Raw genomic sequence first — 19,378 nt, forward strand, 5'->3', positions numbered from 1 at the left:
CTGCTAAGAAAACAGGCCTACACATTGTAGAGCATTATAAGCGAATTCTTAATAAATAAATCAGGGAGGGAAGTTTTGGATTAGGTTCCCAATGGTAAAGAATCCTCTGAAATGTAACCCCTGTGAAACCATTTAGCGCCCATCATAATCTCATTAAAACATAACATGGGTGGCAGGATCAGTATATGTACTCACTATTGAGTTTGCGACCACCATGTACAAAAGATTAAAATGAATGCGATATGATGCTGGCTTCAAGCTGAAGGTTGTTGATTTTGCTAAAGGAACAAATAATTCTGCAGCTGCTAATAAGTTTAGTGTAAACGAGAAACAAGTGAGAGAGCGGAGAAAGGCAGAAGACACGCTGAGAGAAATGCGAAAGATGAAATGTGCAAACCACAGGAAAACATGCTAGTGACCCGAACTGGAAGAAAACGTTTTAGAGTTGGTGAATCACCAGCGATCGTCCGGATACATTGTTGCCGGAGAAATGATTCGAGTTCAAGTGTTGAAATGGGCCAAAAAACACCACGAGGTCAGCAAAAATTTCAAAGCTACGTTAAGTTGGTGTATCGATTTATGAATAGACAGCGTTGAGACAAAAAGCAAAGATTGCTCAGAAGTTACCAAGCGACCTTGAGAATAAGGTTACGGCCTCCCAATAGTTTTGTAATCAAGCACCGAAAGGCACATTCTTACCCACTCTCACTGATTGGTAACATGGACGAGACACCAATGTTCTTTGATTTTGCTGGCAACCGCACTGTCAATCGGAAGGGGGAGAAAACAGTCCTTGTCAAAACAACTGGATATAAGAAGCAACATTTTACCTTTGTGTTAACATGTATGGCTGATGCAACCGAACTACCACCAATGGTGATTTTTAAGAGGAAAACATTCCAAAGAAGGAAAAATTCCTACGGGGAGTTGTTGTTTATGTTCAAGAATGTGGCTGGATGGACGAAGCCAATAAATACAACCTGTCTTCTGTGTATTCGTTTTTCCAAAGTTGACACCCTCTGTATAAGCTGACTCCCTAATTTTGGGACCAACATTTAGGGCCAAATTCTCAGCTTATACACCGGAATTTACGGTATTTGGAATGTTTCTATGAGATCCCCCCTCATTCTCCCCAAGTCCAGGGAATACAGCCCAAGAGCTGCCAGACGTTCCTCATACAGTAACCTCATGTCATGGTAGCATAGTGATTAGCAGGCTTTTCAGCACCAGCAACTCAGGTACAATTCCTGCCATTGTTTGTAATAAACTTGTATGTTCTCCCCATAGCCATGTGGATTTCCTCTGGGTTCTCCAGTCTCCTTCCACATTCTAAAGATATACAGGTTAGTAGGCTAATTAGTCATAATGGTGTGTTGGGTGGTATGAACTCATTGAGCCAAAAATGCCTGTTACTGTGCTTTATCTCTAAATAAAATACAATCAAATAGCAGGGTCAAAAAGCACTTGAGAAGTCAGACACCATCCAAATCAAAGCAACCCAACAGCCCTATCAGCAGCAGGAGCAGGCCACAGTGATGAGGTGTCTCACAGGTCAGCAATGCTTGTTTATAAGTTCAGAAGGGACAAGCAGGGAGGCCATTGTTGGGAGCAGGCCAGTGGTGAGAGCAGGAACGTCAGACTTTGGCTCAAAGGAGGCTTCGGCTTGAAAGAGACGTTGGCTCTGGGTAAGCTTCTTTTAAGTTTCCTTTACTTTTAAAACCTCATACTGTACTAGTGTAGTAAATGGCTGCTGAGTTTTCAAACATCCTGAACAAGGGTCTTCGCTTGTTAAGTTGGCAAACTGGCAAATGGGTACGTATACTTTTAAAATTGTTGTTATCAACATACATAAGGGCTGATCATCTATGCATGCCAAGACCAACATAGCATGAGACTCACCAGAGGTATTGACTATGGAACTCTGCCAGAGTTTCAGCAGGGCCACCAAGGTTATACTGAATGTCAGACATTCAGCACATTATTTTCAGGTACAAACCCAGTTAACGATAAGGTAAATATATCCTGGATTTAAAATTAAACCTGCTATATTATGCTGCTATGTAGGCAAATTGCACTGGCAAAAGAAATACAGGCTACAATGTAGCACAGTTGGTGTAGACTGTACCATATGTTAATAACAGTGCAAGCTTCTCAAAATGTTTTAGTTCATTTAAAATAACCAAATGTATGTGACATTTATTTTTGAAGAACTTCAAACTCAGTAATATTGCTGCTTTTATTCCAAGGCATGAGAATTCGGAAAGGAAAAATAACTTCACTGGTTTCATAATCACCATTTATGAGTAGGAGGGTGCAACAAAGTCATAAAATGAATTAACTTTAACCACAGAGGCAAATTAGAAATGTAATTTTACACAATTGTACACAAAGTCTGATAGAATCTTCAAATATTTGAATTCAGATGTGAAGTGAATGGCAAATGTTTCTAAATGAGATTCAAAATTCCTGCCAAACCAGTCTTGATTCCAGATCAGAAATTCAGCTATGAACGTGCCTACGTGTATAGCCAAGTTGCCTAAAAAAATGTCATACAATAAACTCAGGATGCCGAGACCAATCTAAACTTTTGATTTCATTCTTCTGATAAAAACTTGTCAATGTTTTCAAGCCAGTATTATGGGGTCTGTATCACCATGAAAGTTCCAGTTGGAGAACAAAAGACACTTAGAAGCAAATGATAATCTTAATTCAGATATGACTCATGCATCACAAACAAATGCTAGTGCTAGTGCCGATAAAAGCAAAAGTTTCTATCATGGACCATAAACTGCTTATTTCATATTTCCATTCACCACAATTGGAAATACCGTAATGTATAAGAAATTTGTTATGAACGTTGTAAAACTGCTCTTTGTTATTTACTTGGAAGACTTCAAAACAAGATTTATGATAAATGTGTTGTGATTCAACTTTCAGTAACTAGGGGATCTTTCAACAGGCACAGAAGAATGTTAATTTAATTGCAATGTGCTCAGATTCTAATACACTCTTCAAAGTAAAATATAAAACCACAAAACAGGCCTTCAATTACAAATCAGCATTCATGGCACTCAGCGTATAACATCCACAGATTGCAGTTTGCTGTAAAGGCAGCTAGCAATCAGAATCTTTTGTAATTTTTATATATCCATTCATGTTTGTATTCATTTTGCAATGAAACAAGCAAAATTCCTTCACATTCTAATTAAGTTGTCCATTACAATGTAAAATTGCCCTTGTGCTATACCTTGTGCTAAGAAAGCAGGACAAATCTAAACAGGCAAACAACCTCTTATCAGCCTATCCTCAAATGTCAACAATATGAATATTATAGTCTAAAATGCCACCAAGCAGCACCTATTCAGCAATAAATTGCTGTGGCGTGCTGTGTTCTTCTGGGAAAAAAGATTGCCATGAATGCACAATTTACTAAGCCACACTCCAAATGCACCTCCCACAATCACCCCACTCCACCATGCTACGTAAATATCATAACTCTGGCAATCACTAGCTAAGCATCTGCAATTAAAAACATTAGGGCCCCCTGACCTCTTCAGCTACAAATATCAGTCTACAAGTTTTGAAAGCAAGGCTTCTGTTAACAAAGCCAATGATTTCATCCTTTTTCCAGCAGCCCGTTGAACTTGCCCGTAACCTTTAAAAATCTGGGTAAGAATCATGAATGGATAATAACATAACAGCTTAGTTACCCAGCATGTGCTTATAAATCAAGAGCCAGCCCAACCATTGCCCCAACACCACACTTTATCACCACAGGCACGTTCACTGTACTGGTTGTCAGTCAGCACAAGCGGCCATTCCAGTTCTCCCCCTTTATCAGCATCAGCGTTCCACAGTACAGGTTTCAAACTGGCCTCTCTCTCCTTCAGCAGCCAGCTGTTCAGAGAATATTACAGCATAGACACAGGTCCCATAGCTAAACTAGTCTGCACCAGCTTCGTCTTCTGCCTAGTGTCACACCTATACCTGGACCACAGTCCTGCATACCTCTTTCACCCATATACTTATCCAAGATTCTCCTATAAGCAACTGAATTGAAAATTGAAATATCTTTATTGTCATTGCATTGTACAACTGGTTATGCACCAATACAGCGAAAATGAGTTTGCAACTCCTGTTCTCAATGTCCTGATTTAAGAAGGCCAATGTGACAAAAGCTCTCTTTACAACCTTATCTACCTACAGATTCATAATTCACTTACAATGAGTTATGGATCTGTATTCCCTGGTCCTTTTGTTCTCAGTGCACTATCACTTACTGTGTAATTCTTACGCTGGCTTGTGCTCCCAAAGTGCAACACCTCATACTTGTCTGCATTATATTCCATATGCCATTTTTCATCCCGTATTCCCAGATGGCCAGATCACTTTGCAAGTTTTGATAGCCTTCCTGGTTGTCCACTACGCCTGCAACTTTGGTGACATCTGCAAATTTGCTAATCCAGTTTACCATGTTCTCCACTAAATCACTTGCATAGATGATAAACAACGGACCCAGCACCAGTATCTCCACCACATCACTAGTCACAAGCTTCCAATCAGAGAGATAACCGTCTACTACCACTTTCTGGTTCGTTTCAACAAGACAAAGATGATTTCATCATTAAGGTCAAGTGACTCAACCTTCTGGACCAGTCTCCCGTGCAGTTCCTTTTATGTTGGTGTAGGCACACTCTCAGCTCTGACACAGCAACTTCCTGTGGGGCCTGACAGAATATAAATGAATTCAATGCTGGAACCTGGTACAAACAATAAATAGATTATTGGATGACCTCAGTAGTTCAACATAGAGGCAAAAGGTGGAGGTTGACATTTCAGGTCAAGATCCTCCATCAGGACTGAAAGGGAAAAAGAATATTTGCTGGGATATAGGGGTTTTGGGGGGGAGATAGAGGCTGGAATGAAGGGCTAATGGGCAGATGGAACCAGCTGTGGGACAGGAGAAGGAAAGAGGTAAGCAAAGGGAGAAGAAACTATGTGAACAGGCTTCATCAAGATCCCACATCAGGAAGCAGGACAGATTGCCAATACATATTGGTGCAGAGGGAAGAACATAGGCTGGCAGGTATATGAGAAGAGAGTTTCAGAGCTGAAAGTTACCCAAAATTGACAAAAAAAAACTGCTCATGCCATTGGACTGTAGGCTATCCAAGTGGAATAGGGAGGGAGAGAGGGAGGGAGGGAGTGAGTAAGTGAGCGCGTGCGTGTGTGTAAGAAGAGAGGAAAATGCAGGAATATGTGACTGGTGGGTAGGATCACACTGGAGTTCATCTTTCCTCTCAATCCTGAGAGTCACTTTAAAAAATCTTTATCTTGGTATTTCATATTGTTGTTATTTATTGCTATTTATTTATATTTCCACTTGCAGTTTGCTGTTTTCTATGCTCTACTTGACCTTTCCTTAGACCATTAAGACAGAGGAACAGAATTAGGCCATTCAGCCCATCGAGTCCGCTCCTCCATTTCATCATCGCCGATCCCGAATCCCATTCAACCCCATACACCAGCCCGGTCACCATATCCCTTGATGTCTGGACCAATCAGGAATCTATCAATTTCCGCTTTGAATATACCCATGGACTTAGCCTCCACCGCTCTTTGACCAAAATAAAATTCCTCCTTACTTTTGTTCTAAAAGGTCGCTCCTCAATTTTGAGCTGTGCCCTCTAGTTCTGGATACGCCCACCAGAGGAAACACCCTCTCCACATGCACCTTATCTAGTACATTGATCCTGTTCGACTATTCTGTAGATTTGCTGAGTATGCTCACAGGTAAGAGAAGCTCATGGTTGTATCTGTTGACATACATGTACTCTGATTATAAAATTGACTTGGAACTTTGAAGTAGTGTATCAATTTGAAAAGTCGACTCACCCCTTTTGCCTTCACTGTATGAACCACTGATTTCTAGCAGTTTGTTTTTGTTCCGGTTAATAAATGTTTGATAACCAGGACTTTACTGCATATTAGAGCTACTACTGACAGTAGACTTGGCCTCCAAAATTTGTACCAGACCTCCAGAGAATGCAGCTTCCAAAGATCACCAACAAACCATTATCCCCAGGAAATGGAGAGAAAGCCAGTGCAGCCATCAACACAGTAAGTGACTCCTCCAATATCTCTATGTTTGGGGATTTGATGTGGCAGTGTTTTCTACTCAGCTGTCAGAACCTTCTTCACAATAACTATGTACAGTACCATGACACAGACTAACACATTTTTTTAAAAACACTTCTATCCAGGATAAGTGATAAAACACACTGAAAGAACAAGTCAGCTGCGAGTGCAGTTTGATACAAATAGAATTGCTTCAGAGTTTTTCCAAAATGCATGTTAATGAAATATAGCAATTTCAAGATGTAATAGAACACTCTGATAAACGTTTCTGTAATCAAAGTTTTACCTATTCCTGTCTCTGGCATAGCAAACAACGTTTTCTCAGTGGCCACCCGGAAATGTCCATGCACTGATAACCCAACACCCTGAAAAAGAAGTGGAGAAATACCAGCATTACATTGATGAAAATGTATTTGCAAAAAATATTGAGGACAAGTCCTGTGAAAATCAGTGATAGTATTTAGTCATAAATTAAAAGCTATGGGATTCCATAGTATACCGCCTGCAGTTTACATTAAGTATCACACAGCAGGTGAAGAAAGCAGTGTATCACTTATCTGTAAACTGGACATCACAGAATTATCTGCTAAGAGCACAAACAGCAATAATACTTGTACCAGAAGGAAATTAACCTCCGCCCCAGTAGTTATTGATCAAAGTGGCCTTAATTCTGGAAAGGGGAAGGAGTTCACTTTGTAACTCGAATTAGGAAGATTAAATCCAACAGCTACTGACACATTAATTCAAATAGCCAAGTCTAACATGAACAAAATGGCATATTCAATCTTCCTGAATCTGTTCTTAAATCAACTTGAGAGAAAAAAATTAAGTAAATTGTTTTTGCTGTCATGGCTTATGCATCTGTTGACCAAAGTGATATGAGAAACAATCTGTGTGAACATGGACAATTTAGAAATCACTCTTCACTGAAAAGATAAATTTATTTTCTTTTAAAAAGATTTTCAAAGCAATATGAAATTTATGATAGAGGGTACCGAAGAATATGGGTTTGTTACTGCATATGTTAACGGTGAGAAACCATCCAAGGGTTATTCAAATCAAGCCGAAACATTATTATTTTCAAAGAATATATTCTGCAATCCTAAGCACATCTAGCCATAAACACAAACAGCATCACTTTCCCTGAGGAGAGAAAAAGAATAGTTATGAAACAGCTAACTGCTTTATTGGTCTGAAACAGAAGTTAAGCTAATTTTCTTTTGCAGTTTAAAAAAAGGTCACCCGTGCAACAAAGCTGACCCCAATCAAAACCAATCTTCAATTGGTTGCCAGCTTGTACTCAAGGAGTCATCTCTTGCTGAAGGAAACTTACCAACCAAAATATTTACGCAAATACAAAAAAAAAATTAAACACTCCTTTTAATTTTATGGTTCACTGCACTTGGCTATTGTGTAGAAATTACAAGAACAACATAACACTACACTGGGTGGTCTTTAATAGTTTATCAGCTGGATTATCATAGTCAGTGCAGGCACCCTTTCCAGTTCATTTGCTAACTACACTAATCACAGCTAGAACAAATATGGTGAGACCATTAGCACAACTGAATGTAGTAAATATCATAAAACCATTAGGGGCAGAATTAGGCCATCTGGCTCATTGAGTCTGCTCCGCCATTTCATTATGGCTGATCCATTTCCCTCCCTGTCCCAATCACTTACCTTCTTCCCATAACTCTCCATGCCCTGACTAATCAAAAATCTATTGACCTCTGTCTTTAATATACCCAATGACTTAGGCTCCACAGGTTCACTATTCTCTGGCTAAAGAAATTCCTCCTAATTTCTGTTCTAAATGTTTATTCCTCTATTCTGAGGCTGTGTCCTCTGGTCTTTGACACCCCCACCATAGGAAATATCCTCTCCACATACACTCTATCTAGACCTTTCAATATTTGATAGGTTTCAATGAGATTCCACCCTCTTCGCCTCCCATCCTTCTGAATGCCAGTATGCCAGTGAGTACAGGCCCAGAGCCATCAAACTTTCCTCATTTGATAAGCCTTTCAACTCCAGAATAACTTTTGTGAACTTCCTCTGAATCCTCTCCAATGTCAGCACATCCTTTCATAGATAAGAGGCCAAACACTGCTCATAATAACCTCAACATTACATCCTTGCTTTTATATTATATTCTTTTAAAATGAATGCTAACATTTCATTTGCCTTCCTGACCACATACTCAATTAGCAAATTAACCTTTAGAGAATCCTGCACAAGGACTCCAAAGTTCTTTTGCATCTCGGATTTTTGATTTTTTTCTCTCCATTTAGAGTATTATCTATAATTTTTTTCTTTGACCAAAGTGCCTGACCATACACTTCCCACACTGTAGTCCAAAGTTCAAAGCAAATTTTATTATCGTTATATATGTCTCCATAATTCTGAGATTCATTTTCTTGTGGGCATACTCAATAGAATATAGAATGAGTGAACGACATCAAACTAGGGCTTTCAGAATGCAGAACACCACAAACTGTGCAAATGCCAAAAGAAGAAACAATAATATAAATAAGTAAGCAATAAATATTCAGAAAGTGAGATGAAGAGCCCTTGAAAGTGAGTCCATTGGCTGTGGGAACATTTCAATGATGGGGCAAGTGAAGTTATCCCCTTTGTTCAAAAGGGGATGTAATGTTCCTAAACCCGGTGGCATGAGTGCTAAGGCTTTTGTACATTTTTACCTGATGGCAGCAGCAAGAAGGGAGCATGTCCTAGGTGGTGGAGGTCCCTGATGATGGATGCCACTTTCCTGCGACAGCGTTCCACATGGATGTGCTCAATGGGGGGGGGGGGGGGGAGAGGAGTGCTGTACCTGTGAGAGACTGTGCCATATCCACTGTTTTGCAAAATTTTCCATTCAAGAGCATTGGCTTTTCCATACCAGGCTGTGATGCAACCCAGTCAATATCCTCTCCACTACACACCTATAGAAGTTCCTCATAGCTTTAGATGGCTTGCAGAGTCTCTGCAAACTCCTAAGGAAGTAGAGGTACTGCTGTGTTTTTTTGCATAACTGCACTTGCATGCTGGCCCAGAATAGGTCCTCTAACACCCAGGAATTTGAAGTTTCTGACCCTCTCTACCTCTGATCCTCCAATGACTGGCTCATGGAACGCTGGTTTCCTTCTCCTGAAGTCTATAATCAGTTCCTTGGTCTTACTGACATTGAGTGAGAGGATGTTGTTATGACTCCACTCAACTAGATTTTCAATCTCCTTCCTATACACTGATTCAGCCTACAACAGTGATGTCATCAGCAAACTTGAATGTGGCACTGGAGCTGTGCTTGGCCACACAGTCATTAAGTGTAAAGTGAGTAGAGCAGGAGACTAAGCATATAAACTTTTTGATCATGGAGGAGATGTTGTTGTCAAGCCACAATGACTGGGGTCTGCAAGTGAAGAAATCAAGGATCCAATTGCACAAGGAGGTATTGAGGCCAAGGTCTTGAAGCTTATTGGTTAGTTTTGAGGGGATGACAGTATTGAACGGCAAGCTGTAGTTCGTAAAGAGCATCCTGATGTATGCATCTATGCTGTCCAGGTGTTCCAGGGTTGAGTCAAGAGTCAGTGAGATGGCAGCTGCTGTGGACCTAATGCATTGGTAGGCAAATTGGAGCAGATCCAAGTTGCTTCTTGGGCAGGAGTTGATACGTTTCATCACTGGACTCTCAAAACACTTTTTTTTTACTGCGGATGTAAGTGCAACTTGATGATAGTCATTGAGGCAGGTTACTACGTTCTTCTTGGGCGCAAGTATAACAGAAGCCTGCTTGAGGTGTGGGGTGCCATACACTTCCAAAGTGGGAGGTTAAAGATTTGAGAACACTCCGGCCAGTTGATCAGCATTGGTCTTTAGAACTTGGCCAGATAGCTGGTCTAGGCCAGATGCTGTTCATGGGTTCACCCTCTTGAAGGCAGTTTGCACGTCAGCTTCAGAGACTGAAATCACAGGATCATCAGGGGGCTGTGGGAGATCGTGATGGTTCCTGCATGGTTTATGGTCAAAGCAAGCATTGAAGGCAATGAGCTAATCTGGAAGCAAAGCCCTGTTGTCATCTACGTACGTCATTTTGGAAGAGTTAATAGTGATCAAGCCCTTCCACAGTGGTCAAACATTCTTCATTGATTCAAGTGTGGTCCAGAATTGCCACTCTAACTGTGAGATGGCTTTCTGGAGATTGTACATGGACCTCTTGGTCCATTTCTTTCTTAGTCAACAGACTTGAATGCCTTTAATCTGGCTCTCAGCAGATTTCAGATCTCATGGTTCATCCAGGGCTTCTGATTGGGGAAGACTCTGAATGCTACACTGGGATACACTCCTCTACAGTTGTTTTAATAAAGTCCACAACAACCTAGGTGTATTCATTCAGATCCCTAGGTAAGTGCTTGAACACAACCCAGTCCACTGATTCGAAACAATCCCACAGCCACTCCTCTGCCTCTCTTTGATGTCCTCATCTCCAGAGCTTTGCTCTTTAGCCTCTGCCTGGATACAGATAGGAGAAGGATAGCCAAGTGATCTGATTTACCAAAATACTGTCTGGGCAAGGAACTGTAGGCATTCCTTATCTTAGTATAACAGTGGTCTAGTACGTTGTGACCTCTGGTGCTAAAAGTTATACGCTGTTGCTAATTGGGCAGGGTTTTCTTCAAACAAGCCTGGTTGAAGTCTCCAACAATGATTTGAAATGCTTCGGAATGGACTGTTTCTTGTTTGGAGATGGCATCATGCAGTATCTCAAGTGCTTGATCATAGTTGGCTGGTGTTGGTAAGCAAACTGAGGTCAGGATTCCAGAGAGGATTGCCCTAGGTAAATAGAACGGATGGCATTTGACCATTAGATGTTCAGGGTTGGGGGAACACATGTTCAACAAAACAGCCATAACGGATAACCAATGAAACATTTTCATAAAACACACACCTCCTCCTTTTGCCTTTCCCGACTCAACAGCTCAGTCCATTCTGTTACTCAAGAAGCCTTCAGGTTTCACCGCTGTATCTGATATGACCGGCGAAAACCACACTTCAAACAAGCATACAATGGAACAGATTCTCAGCTCCCTTCAATACAGCAGTCTACCACGAAACAACATCCTTAACAATCTTCCGAAATACCAAGGTCATACTAACTGGTCTATAATTTCCTTTCCTCTGCCTCTCTCCCTTCTTGAAGAGTAGTGTGCCATTTGCAATTTTCCATTCTTTGGAACCAAAATCTATTGGTTCTTAAAAGGTCATTTCTAATACCTCTACAATCTCTTTCAGAACCCTGGGGTGTAGATTATCTAGTCCAGGTGATTTATGTACCTTCAGACCTTACAGTTTCCCAAGCATCTTCTCCCTAGTAATGGTAACTTCCCTCTCTTCTGCCCCCTAACAATCACAAACTTCCAGCATACTTCCATTGTCTTTCACAGTGAAGACTGATGCAAAATACTTAGTTCTCCACCATTTCCTTGTCTCCAATTACTACCTCTCCAGTGTCATTTTCCGATTATCTACTCTCACCTCTCTTTTACTCTTTATATATCTGAAAAAACTTCCAATATCCTCTTTTATACTTCAGGATAGTTTACCTTCATATTCCACCTTTATGGCTTTTTTAGTTGCCTTCTGTTAGTTTTTAAAAGCTTCCCAATCGTCTAACTTCCCTTGTCAGCCACAGTTGCATCATCTTGCCTTCAGAATACTTCATCTTTAGGATGTATCTATCTATCCTGAGCCTTCCATATTGCTCCCAGAAATTCCAGCCATTGCTGCTCTGCTAGTGCCTTCCAATCAACTTTGGCCAACTCCTCTCTCATGCCTCTATAATTCTCTTTACTTTACCGCAGTGGTGATACATCTGACTTTAGCTTCTCCCTCTCAAATTGCAGGGTGAATTCTATCATATTATTATCTATGAGCCCCCCCCCCCCACCCCACTAGGGTTTCTTTACCTTAAGCTCTCCAATCAATTCTTGTTCATTGCACATCACCCAATTCAGAAAATAGCTGAAGCCCTTGTGGGCTCAACCACAAGCAGTTAAAAAAAGCTATCTTGTGAGCATTCTACAAATTCCCCAATATCCAGCACCAGCCTGATTTTCCCAATCTACCTGCATATTGAAATCCCCAATGACTATCACAACATTGCTCTTTTTACCTGCCTTTTCCATCTCCTGTCATAACTGGTACCCCACAACCTGGCTACTGTTCGAAGGCCTATATATAACTCCCAACAAGGTCTTTTTACCTTTATAGTTTCTTGGCTCAACCCACAAGGATTCTACGTCTTCTGAACCTATGCCACCTCTTTCTAAGGATTTGATTTCATTTTTTTACCAACAGAACTACCCCCCCCCCGCCTACTTGCCTGTACTTTTGATGCATTGTATCCTTGAATGTTAAGCTCCCAGCTATAATTTTCTTTCAGCCGTGACTTGATGTCCACAACATCATACTTACCAATCTCTAACTGTGCTACAAGTTCATCTACCTCATTCCATATACTGCGTGCACTCAAACACCTTCTGCATTCATCATCCTTAAAAAAATTTTGACCTCTTTTACATGGCAACTCATTCCGTTAACTGCAATTTTACACTATCATCAGCCAGTCCTTGCCAGCAGTCTCACTACACACTGCGTCTGTTTGTAAACTAACAGCTCCAAACCCAGCACTATCACTCCGGTTCATAACCCTAACCCTGCCAAATTAGTTTAAACCCTGCTGTACAGCTCTAGCAAACCTGCTGCTCATTAGGACATATCCATTGTCATGCTTTGAAAAGATTCAGCTGCATCAGTGGATACTCAACACTTGGCTGTGCTGAATACTAGATCAGCACATTACAACACTCAACAGAGGAGTTAACCCCAGAAATTCATACATGTTGAATCAGGCTCCTGTTCACAAAGATACATTAATTTCAAATCATTTTTTAAAAATCTGCCTTGAGTGTTACCCCACCTAACTCCACAGCCTCATCTTTCCCTTCACTCGGCACCATTCCCTACTTGCACCCCCACTCACCCCACCCCCATGCTAACTCAGGTCCTTCTAAGTTAGTCCTGCTCAATCTTTTCATCTCATCATTGAATGCTAATCCGTACTGAAGCTACATCTTTGGAACATTTTGATGTCAGTCTCAGGGTTTGCTGAATCTTGGTGGCTAGTGTTAATACTTGCCTCTTGCTTATTATATTGTTGGTGATCTAAAGATCTAACCTAACTTGTCCCACCAAAAGTACCCGAGATGTTGCTTTGTTATTTTTTAAATGTGCTCTCTCACGAGGAGTGTCACCTCTGAAGTGCTGTCCTTGCCTGTAATCTGAACACAATATACTACAGGCCATAAGAAACCCTGTGAAAGATACACATCGTCATGGGTGATTCAGTAGTGTAGTGTTTAGTCACTGTTACAGTGTCAGCAACCTGCGTTCAATTCCTGCCACCGTCTGAGTTTCCAGGTACTCCCCCTGACCGTGCAGGATTGGAGTGGGTGCTCTGGCTTCCTCCCACATCCCAAAGGCACATGGGTTAGTAGGTTCATTGGTCACATGGGTGTACTTGGGTGGTGTGGGCTCATGGACCACAAGGGTATATTACCATGTTGCATCCCTAAATAAAAATAGAAGTTTTATTACCCTTATTGTTTTCTGTTGCTCCTTTCCATGCCTTGTGGCACATCAGGTGACATCCTTGCCGTTCGTTTAGTTATTTTTGTCCGTTTTTTCAGAAGGCCGAGCTGCTAGCTCGATGCTCAAACCAGGACGGGTGGAAAGTGTGCAAGGAGCCAGCAGGATTCGAACCCAGGACCATGCGCATTTAAGTCTGATGTGGATGCCACTACACCATTGGCTGGCTGTTATTATCCTTGTGCATTATATTCATTTATTGCCAGCTGTTGAGATCAAATCACCATGCCAAAGTGACTCTTCACATTCAAAGAGTTGTAGAAAAGTACAGCACAGTATCAGGACCTTCAACCTATCAACTCCCATCAACCTGCATTCTTTATTCTTTAATATTTATTATTATTCAGGTTTTACTGTGCTGTTCAAATAATCAAGAGCATTGACTTTATTTCTAATCTTTTTTGTGAAAGTCATGAGTTCAGCTAGTGGCATCTTTTACAGATACCAGATTAGGAGTGTTATGTCTTTCATGATGAGGTTTGTCATTTTATTTCTAATTACTAGATCTCACTGCTCATTTGTGGGCTCACAGCTGTTGTTGATTGCTCATTATCACATTGTTAAACAATTAGCTTTTGTCATCAGGTCAGCCATTTTATCATTTGTACATTTCATTCAGTAGTTAGAAGCACCTATTAGAAGTCAAAGGAATTACAATCAATATTTGAATCTGCTTTTCATAGGAACACTGAGAAGTACTGTAACGTGTTGGCAAATATTAAAACTGCCCTCAACTACACCAGGACAGGAACTATCCATCCGCCTAGCTTGAGAAAGTGGGGAATACTCTAGAGCCAGAGCAGAATAGCCCTCCACACTCCTACCATCCATGTATCTCACCAAACTTCTCTTAAAAGTTTAGGCACAAACCGTCTCTTCTTTACAGATCCCACCTTCCCTGGAGGAGAGCCCAATGATCCAAAAATCTCCCTCATACACCAACTCCTTAACCACATGTTAAACTGCATAATCTTTCTACTTCTGGCCTCACTAGCACATGACACAGCAGCAATCTTGCGATCACAACCCTGGAGGCCCTGCACCATCTTAGTACCCAACTCCCTGAACTCACTTTGCAGAAACTTGTCACTCTTCCTATCTAAGCCATTGGTACCCTACGTGGACCATGACCTCTGGTCATTCACCCTTCCACTTAAGAATACTGAGGACTCCATCGGAGATGTCCCAGATCCTGGCACTCGGGAGGCAACATACCAACCGGGACCTCATTCTCGTCCAAAGAACCTCCTTTCTGTTCCCCTAACTAACAAATCCTCTATCACCACAACTTGCTTCTTCTCCCCCTTCCCTTCTGAATCACAGAATCAGATTCAGTGCCAGAGAGCTGACCTCAATGACTTTCCTCTGCTAGGTCTTCCCTCTCCCCCAAATTAGTACATCTGTTGTTGAGAGGGATGGCCATGGGGGTACTCTCCACAGGCTGTTTAACCCCTTCCTGTCACACAATTTTCAGTGTCCTACACCGTAGATGCAATGACTTCTCTACATGTCCTATCACCCTTCAGCCTCCCAATTGATCTGGAGTTTATCCAGCTCTGGCTCCTTAATGTAGATAGTCAGAAGCTGCAGCTGGGTGCACTTCTTGCAGGTGTGGTCGTCAGGGACACTGGAGATCTCCCCGCCTTTCCACATCATGCAAAGGGAACATTCCACTATCCTGCCTGGCATCTACAGTTCTAACTGAGCAAATATAAAGGAGGAAGAAGAAAAAGCTCTACCTACAGCTTTTTTGCTTTCTCTCACTCTAGCCTCTCCTCACTGAAGCCTCGAAGAGCAATAGTCTCAAGATCCCCACTCTAACTCTGTGCACTCCAATGATGGTCACTCTGCTTGCCCTGCCTTATATTAATTTGTTCTTGCCAATCAATCCCAAATGCTGATTGGCTGCTGCTCAAAGCTCCAAAATGCCACAAGTTGCTGCCTTTTCTACTCATTCTGCAAATCTGAGTGAGCAACGTCTTCTCAGGCCTCTAGGCCATCTGTGCATTGCATCCTATTGCCTTGCGGATTCAGATGTCACACAGTGCAACACAGCACGACAATTCTGGAGCCCTGTTGGCTACATAGTCACAACAGCCCTGCTCCCACCCCTACCATTAGCTCCCCACCCAGTCAATCTCCAGATGTGTTCAAAAACATCTTCAGCTTGCCAATCACTTCTTCGGTATCAGATTTACAAGTTGCTTACCATTTAAGTTTGTGGGTTTCAGTAGCCACTTTGCAGCACCAGATTTCTCTTCATAAGCAGATAGCTGGTTGCATTGCTCCAAGGTACACGGAAGTCAAGGAGGCTGCACTGCAACACGATGAATACTCCACAGCAGCTGTCCATGAATCCCAGACCCTCCCAATAAAGATCATTTGTGGTTGCAGACAAGCTTATACCAATTGGAAATTCCTGTAGTTGATTATCAAGTTGACTTACAGGAACCTTAGCAGTTACATCTACAGTCAACAACAACCTCCCCCTTTCGGAAGTTAGCTGGGGTTTCGCATCCATTTACCAGGCAATTGTGAAAAAAGTTTCACTTTAGGTAAAGGTGGCAAAAATTGCTGATCCCATTAAAAAGGAAACAATTTGTGGACTATTGACCTGATAAGCAAACAAATATCTCCTGCAAAGTCATGCAAGAATCTGGAAACAAAGGGGTTGAGAGGAGTGATGATTTTGCAGCCATTGGTACAATATGCAAGAGGAACATTGGTAGATCCTCTTGCACGATTGCCAGATCGATTCAGCAACAGGTCTACTTTCAAAAGGCTCCCAAGCACGCTATTTCTGCAGCATAAAATCTACAGATTTCTCACAGCCTTCATTTTCCTCCGACAATGTCTTCACTCCCCAATCCCAAAAATACACATTCCATCACCTGTTTTAAAATTCCACAAGAGGTATAAACTTTAGTATTTAATTTCATGAAAAGTTAAGCTCCAGAAAACAAAAGGATGTAATAAACAGAATAAAATTAGAGTTAGGATACAAAAAACAAGTATTTTGTTTATATTTTAAAGCACTAATAATAATTAAAAATCTAAAGTAAGCTTAAATTTCAGTTGAATACAATTAAGATTTATTACATCGTTAAAAGCTCACATAAATTTGAATGCATAAATCTGAACTTCTGCTTAAGTGTTTCATCAGTAACTAATGGTTTGCTAGTGGGAAACATCCCAACCTCGTACCATCACATGCTTATAGGCTGAATCTCTCAGGGAGAAAGCAATTCAATGAGACCTCTGGAGGACCGTGACAAATCGAATAGTGACCCAAGTCCTTTTGTTTATTTGCAGACATAGTGATGATGTTCAAAGCAACACTCTCAATATTACTCTCCAGGCCTATTATAGAAAACCAGTTTATGTCCAAAGGCTACATATTTCATTCACTGAGTAAAAATACTATAAGCAGATATCATAGATGATCTGACAAAGTCCATGTCACAAGCAATCACTCACATGCACCACAACTGTCAAGGAATTGCTTTGAGAGAACTATTTTGGTTCAGTTTTTGAAAATGGTGTTGAACTCGAGGGCAAATAGCTGGACTATCACTACTTTCACTTTGCTGAAACAAACAAACAAACAACTGTTTTTTTCAATTATCTGGAATAGTTTAGCAACATGGAAATAAAATTCACCTTGGAAAAAATGTCTGCCTTATGCTTCTATTATCAGTGGCCAGAAGCCTTGCAGCGATAACTGACACTTTATCTGCATCAATGTTAAAACCACAGCTTTTGCCCTTGACGACACCAGAGCTGAGTAGATTTTTATGCACAATTATCTCTCAAGTTTGAGATCAAATTGCCTCATAGCTTTTTCACCTGTGCTCTTCCCTATCACAGAACTGCTGTTTTCTTTACTCTTGTTACAGTCCTTTTGTAAAGGCTCTTTCACTCATAAAACTGCCAACCTCAACAGCCTTTAGTACATTCTGAGAATTATTTATTTGAATAAACTCTAATATTTTTAGTGCTGGCCAAATATAAAATACATGTTGCTTCATCCTATTTCTATGGTATGTCAAAAACTAAACACCATGCTATTTCACAAAAAAAATATTTTCAGAATATGAACCACAAACAAACCACAAACAAACAATGAGTGATTTTCCCTCCTTCGCATGCCTTAGAGATAGATCACCACTGTTACACAAGAGAGAGATTCCATGAGCTGATGAAAAATTAAACAATCTTGCATTTGGAAAAGAAATTCACACCAGAACATGGAATGTCAGTAAAATGAAACTGAGCATCTTTAATATAATAGAATGCCCTAAAGCATTCAAATCATGCCATCAGACCAAACTCAAAATTTAAAGACTGAACTAAATTTATTTTCAAAGTACATATACTTTACCATATACTGCACTGAATTTATTTTCCTGCAGGCATTTACAGGAAAAAAATAGAGAACAGAATTTCAGAAAAACTAAACATAATCAACAAAGACTGATAAACAGTCAATGTACAAAATAAGATAAATAGTGCTATTAAAAAATACTGAGAACATGAGCTGTAAAGAGTCCCTGAAAGTGAGTCTGTAGGTCGTAGAATCAGTTCAGAGTTGTGGTGAATGAAGTTATCCACACCAGTTCAGGAGTTTGATGGTTGTAGGGTCAAACCTGTTCATGACTCTGATGGTGTTTCGCATTGAACAACAGAAGAGACGTGAAGCTTGAATTTTATGTCAACATCAGAAATTGCTTTTTAAATCAGTTCTCAGTTGTGTGCATTTGCTATTTTTCAGTCTAACATACATAGCAACTGCATGTTACAAGTGAAAGTTATTTAAGTGTCAAAGGGAATGATGCACTGCCGTATATTGCACTTTATTAATCATGACCTTGTTTGCATAAAACTGTAAGATACAGGAGCAGAATTAGGCCATTTGGCCCATCGCGTCTGCTCCACCATTTCTAAATGGACCTCCCCCTATTCTGAGACTGTGTCTTAAGACTTCCCCCACCATCCTCTCCGCATCCACTTTATCAGGGCCTCTCAACATTCGATAAGTTTCAATGAGATCACTACTCATTATTCTAAATTCCTGTGAGTCCAGGCCCAGGGCCATCAAATGCTCCTCAAATAAGCAGTCTAGAATCATTTTTGTGAGCCTCCTTTGAACCCTCTCCATGTGGCACCACATCCTTTCTGAGATAAGGGGCGTTAAACTACTCACAATTCTCCAAGTGAGGCCTTAACAGTGCCTTAAAAAGCCTCAACATTACATCCATGCTTTTATATTCTCATCCTCTCAAAATGAATGCTTATATCTCATTTCAATTCCTCATGGCCAACTCAACCTGCAAGTTAACCTTAAGGGAATCCTGCACGAGGGCTCCCAACCAGAAAAGGCTCCCTTTTTCCTCCCCCCACTCTTTAACTCCTCCCAGTCAACCAATGCTCTGGTCATGCTAGTACAGAATCTTTCCAGTAATACCATATGCTCTTAACTTGTTAAGTTACCTCATGTGTGTTACCTTATTAAAGGCTTTCTGAAAATTCA

At 40.8% G+C, this 19,378-nt stretch overlaps 1 protein-coding gene across 2 annotated transcripts in view; it reads right to left on the reverse strand.

The window, feature by feature from the left end:
* hibch (3-hydroxyisobutyryl-CoA hydrolase) overlaps positions 1 to 19,378 on the reverse strand; it is a 123,208-nt gene that overhangs the window by 49,460 nt on the left and 54,370 nt on the right. For both annotated transcript variants that reach the window (XM_059966874.1, XM_059966873.1), the window contains exon 7: positions 6,425 to 6,503. In XM_059966874.1, the coding sequence (XP_059822857.1) occupies positions 6,425 to 6,503 (79 nt within the window). The remainder of the gene's footprint in view (positions 1 to 6,424; positions 6,504 to 19,378) is intronic.

Source organism: Hypanus sabinus, chromosome 4, assembly GCF_030144855.1.
Source record: "Hypanus sabinus isolate sHypSab1 chromosome 4, sHypSab1.hap1, whole genome shotgun sequence".
Classification (NCBI taxonomy): Eukaryota; Metazoa; Chordata; class Chondrichthyes; order Myliobatiformes; family Dasyatidae; genus Hypanus; species Hypanus sabinus.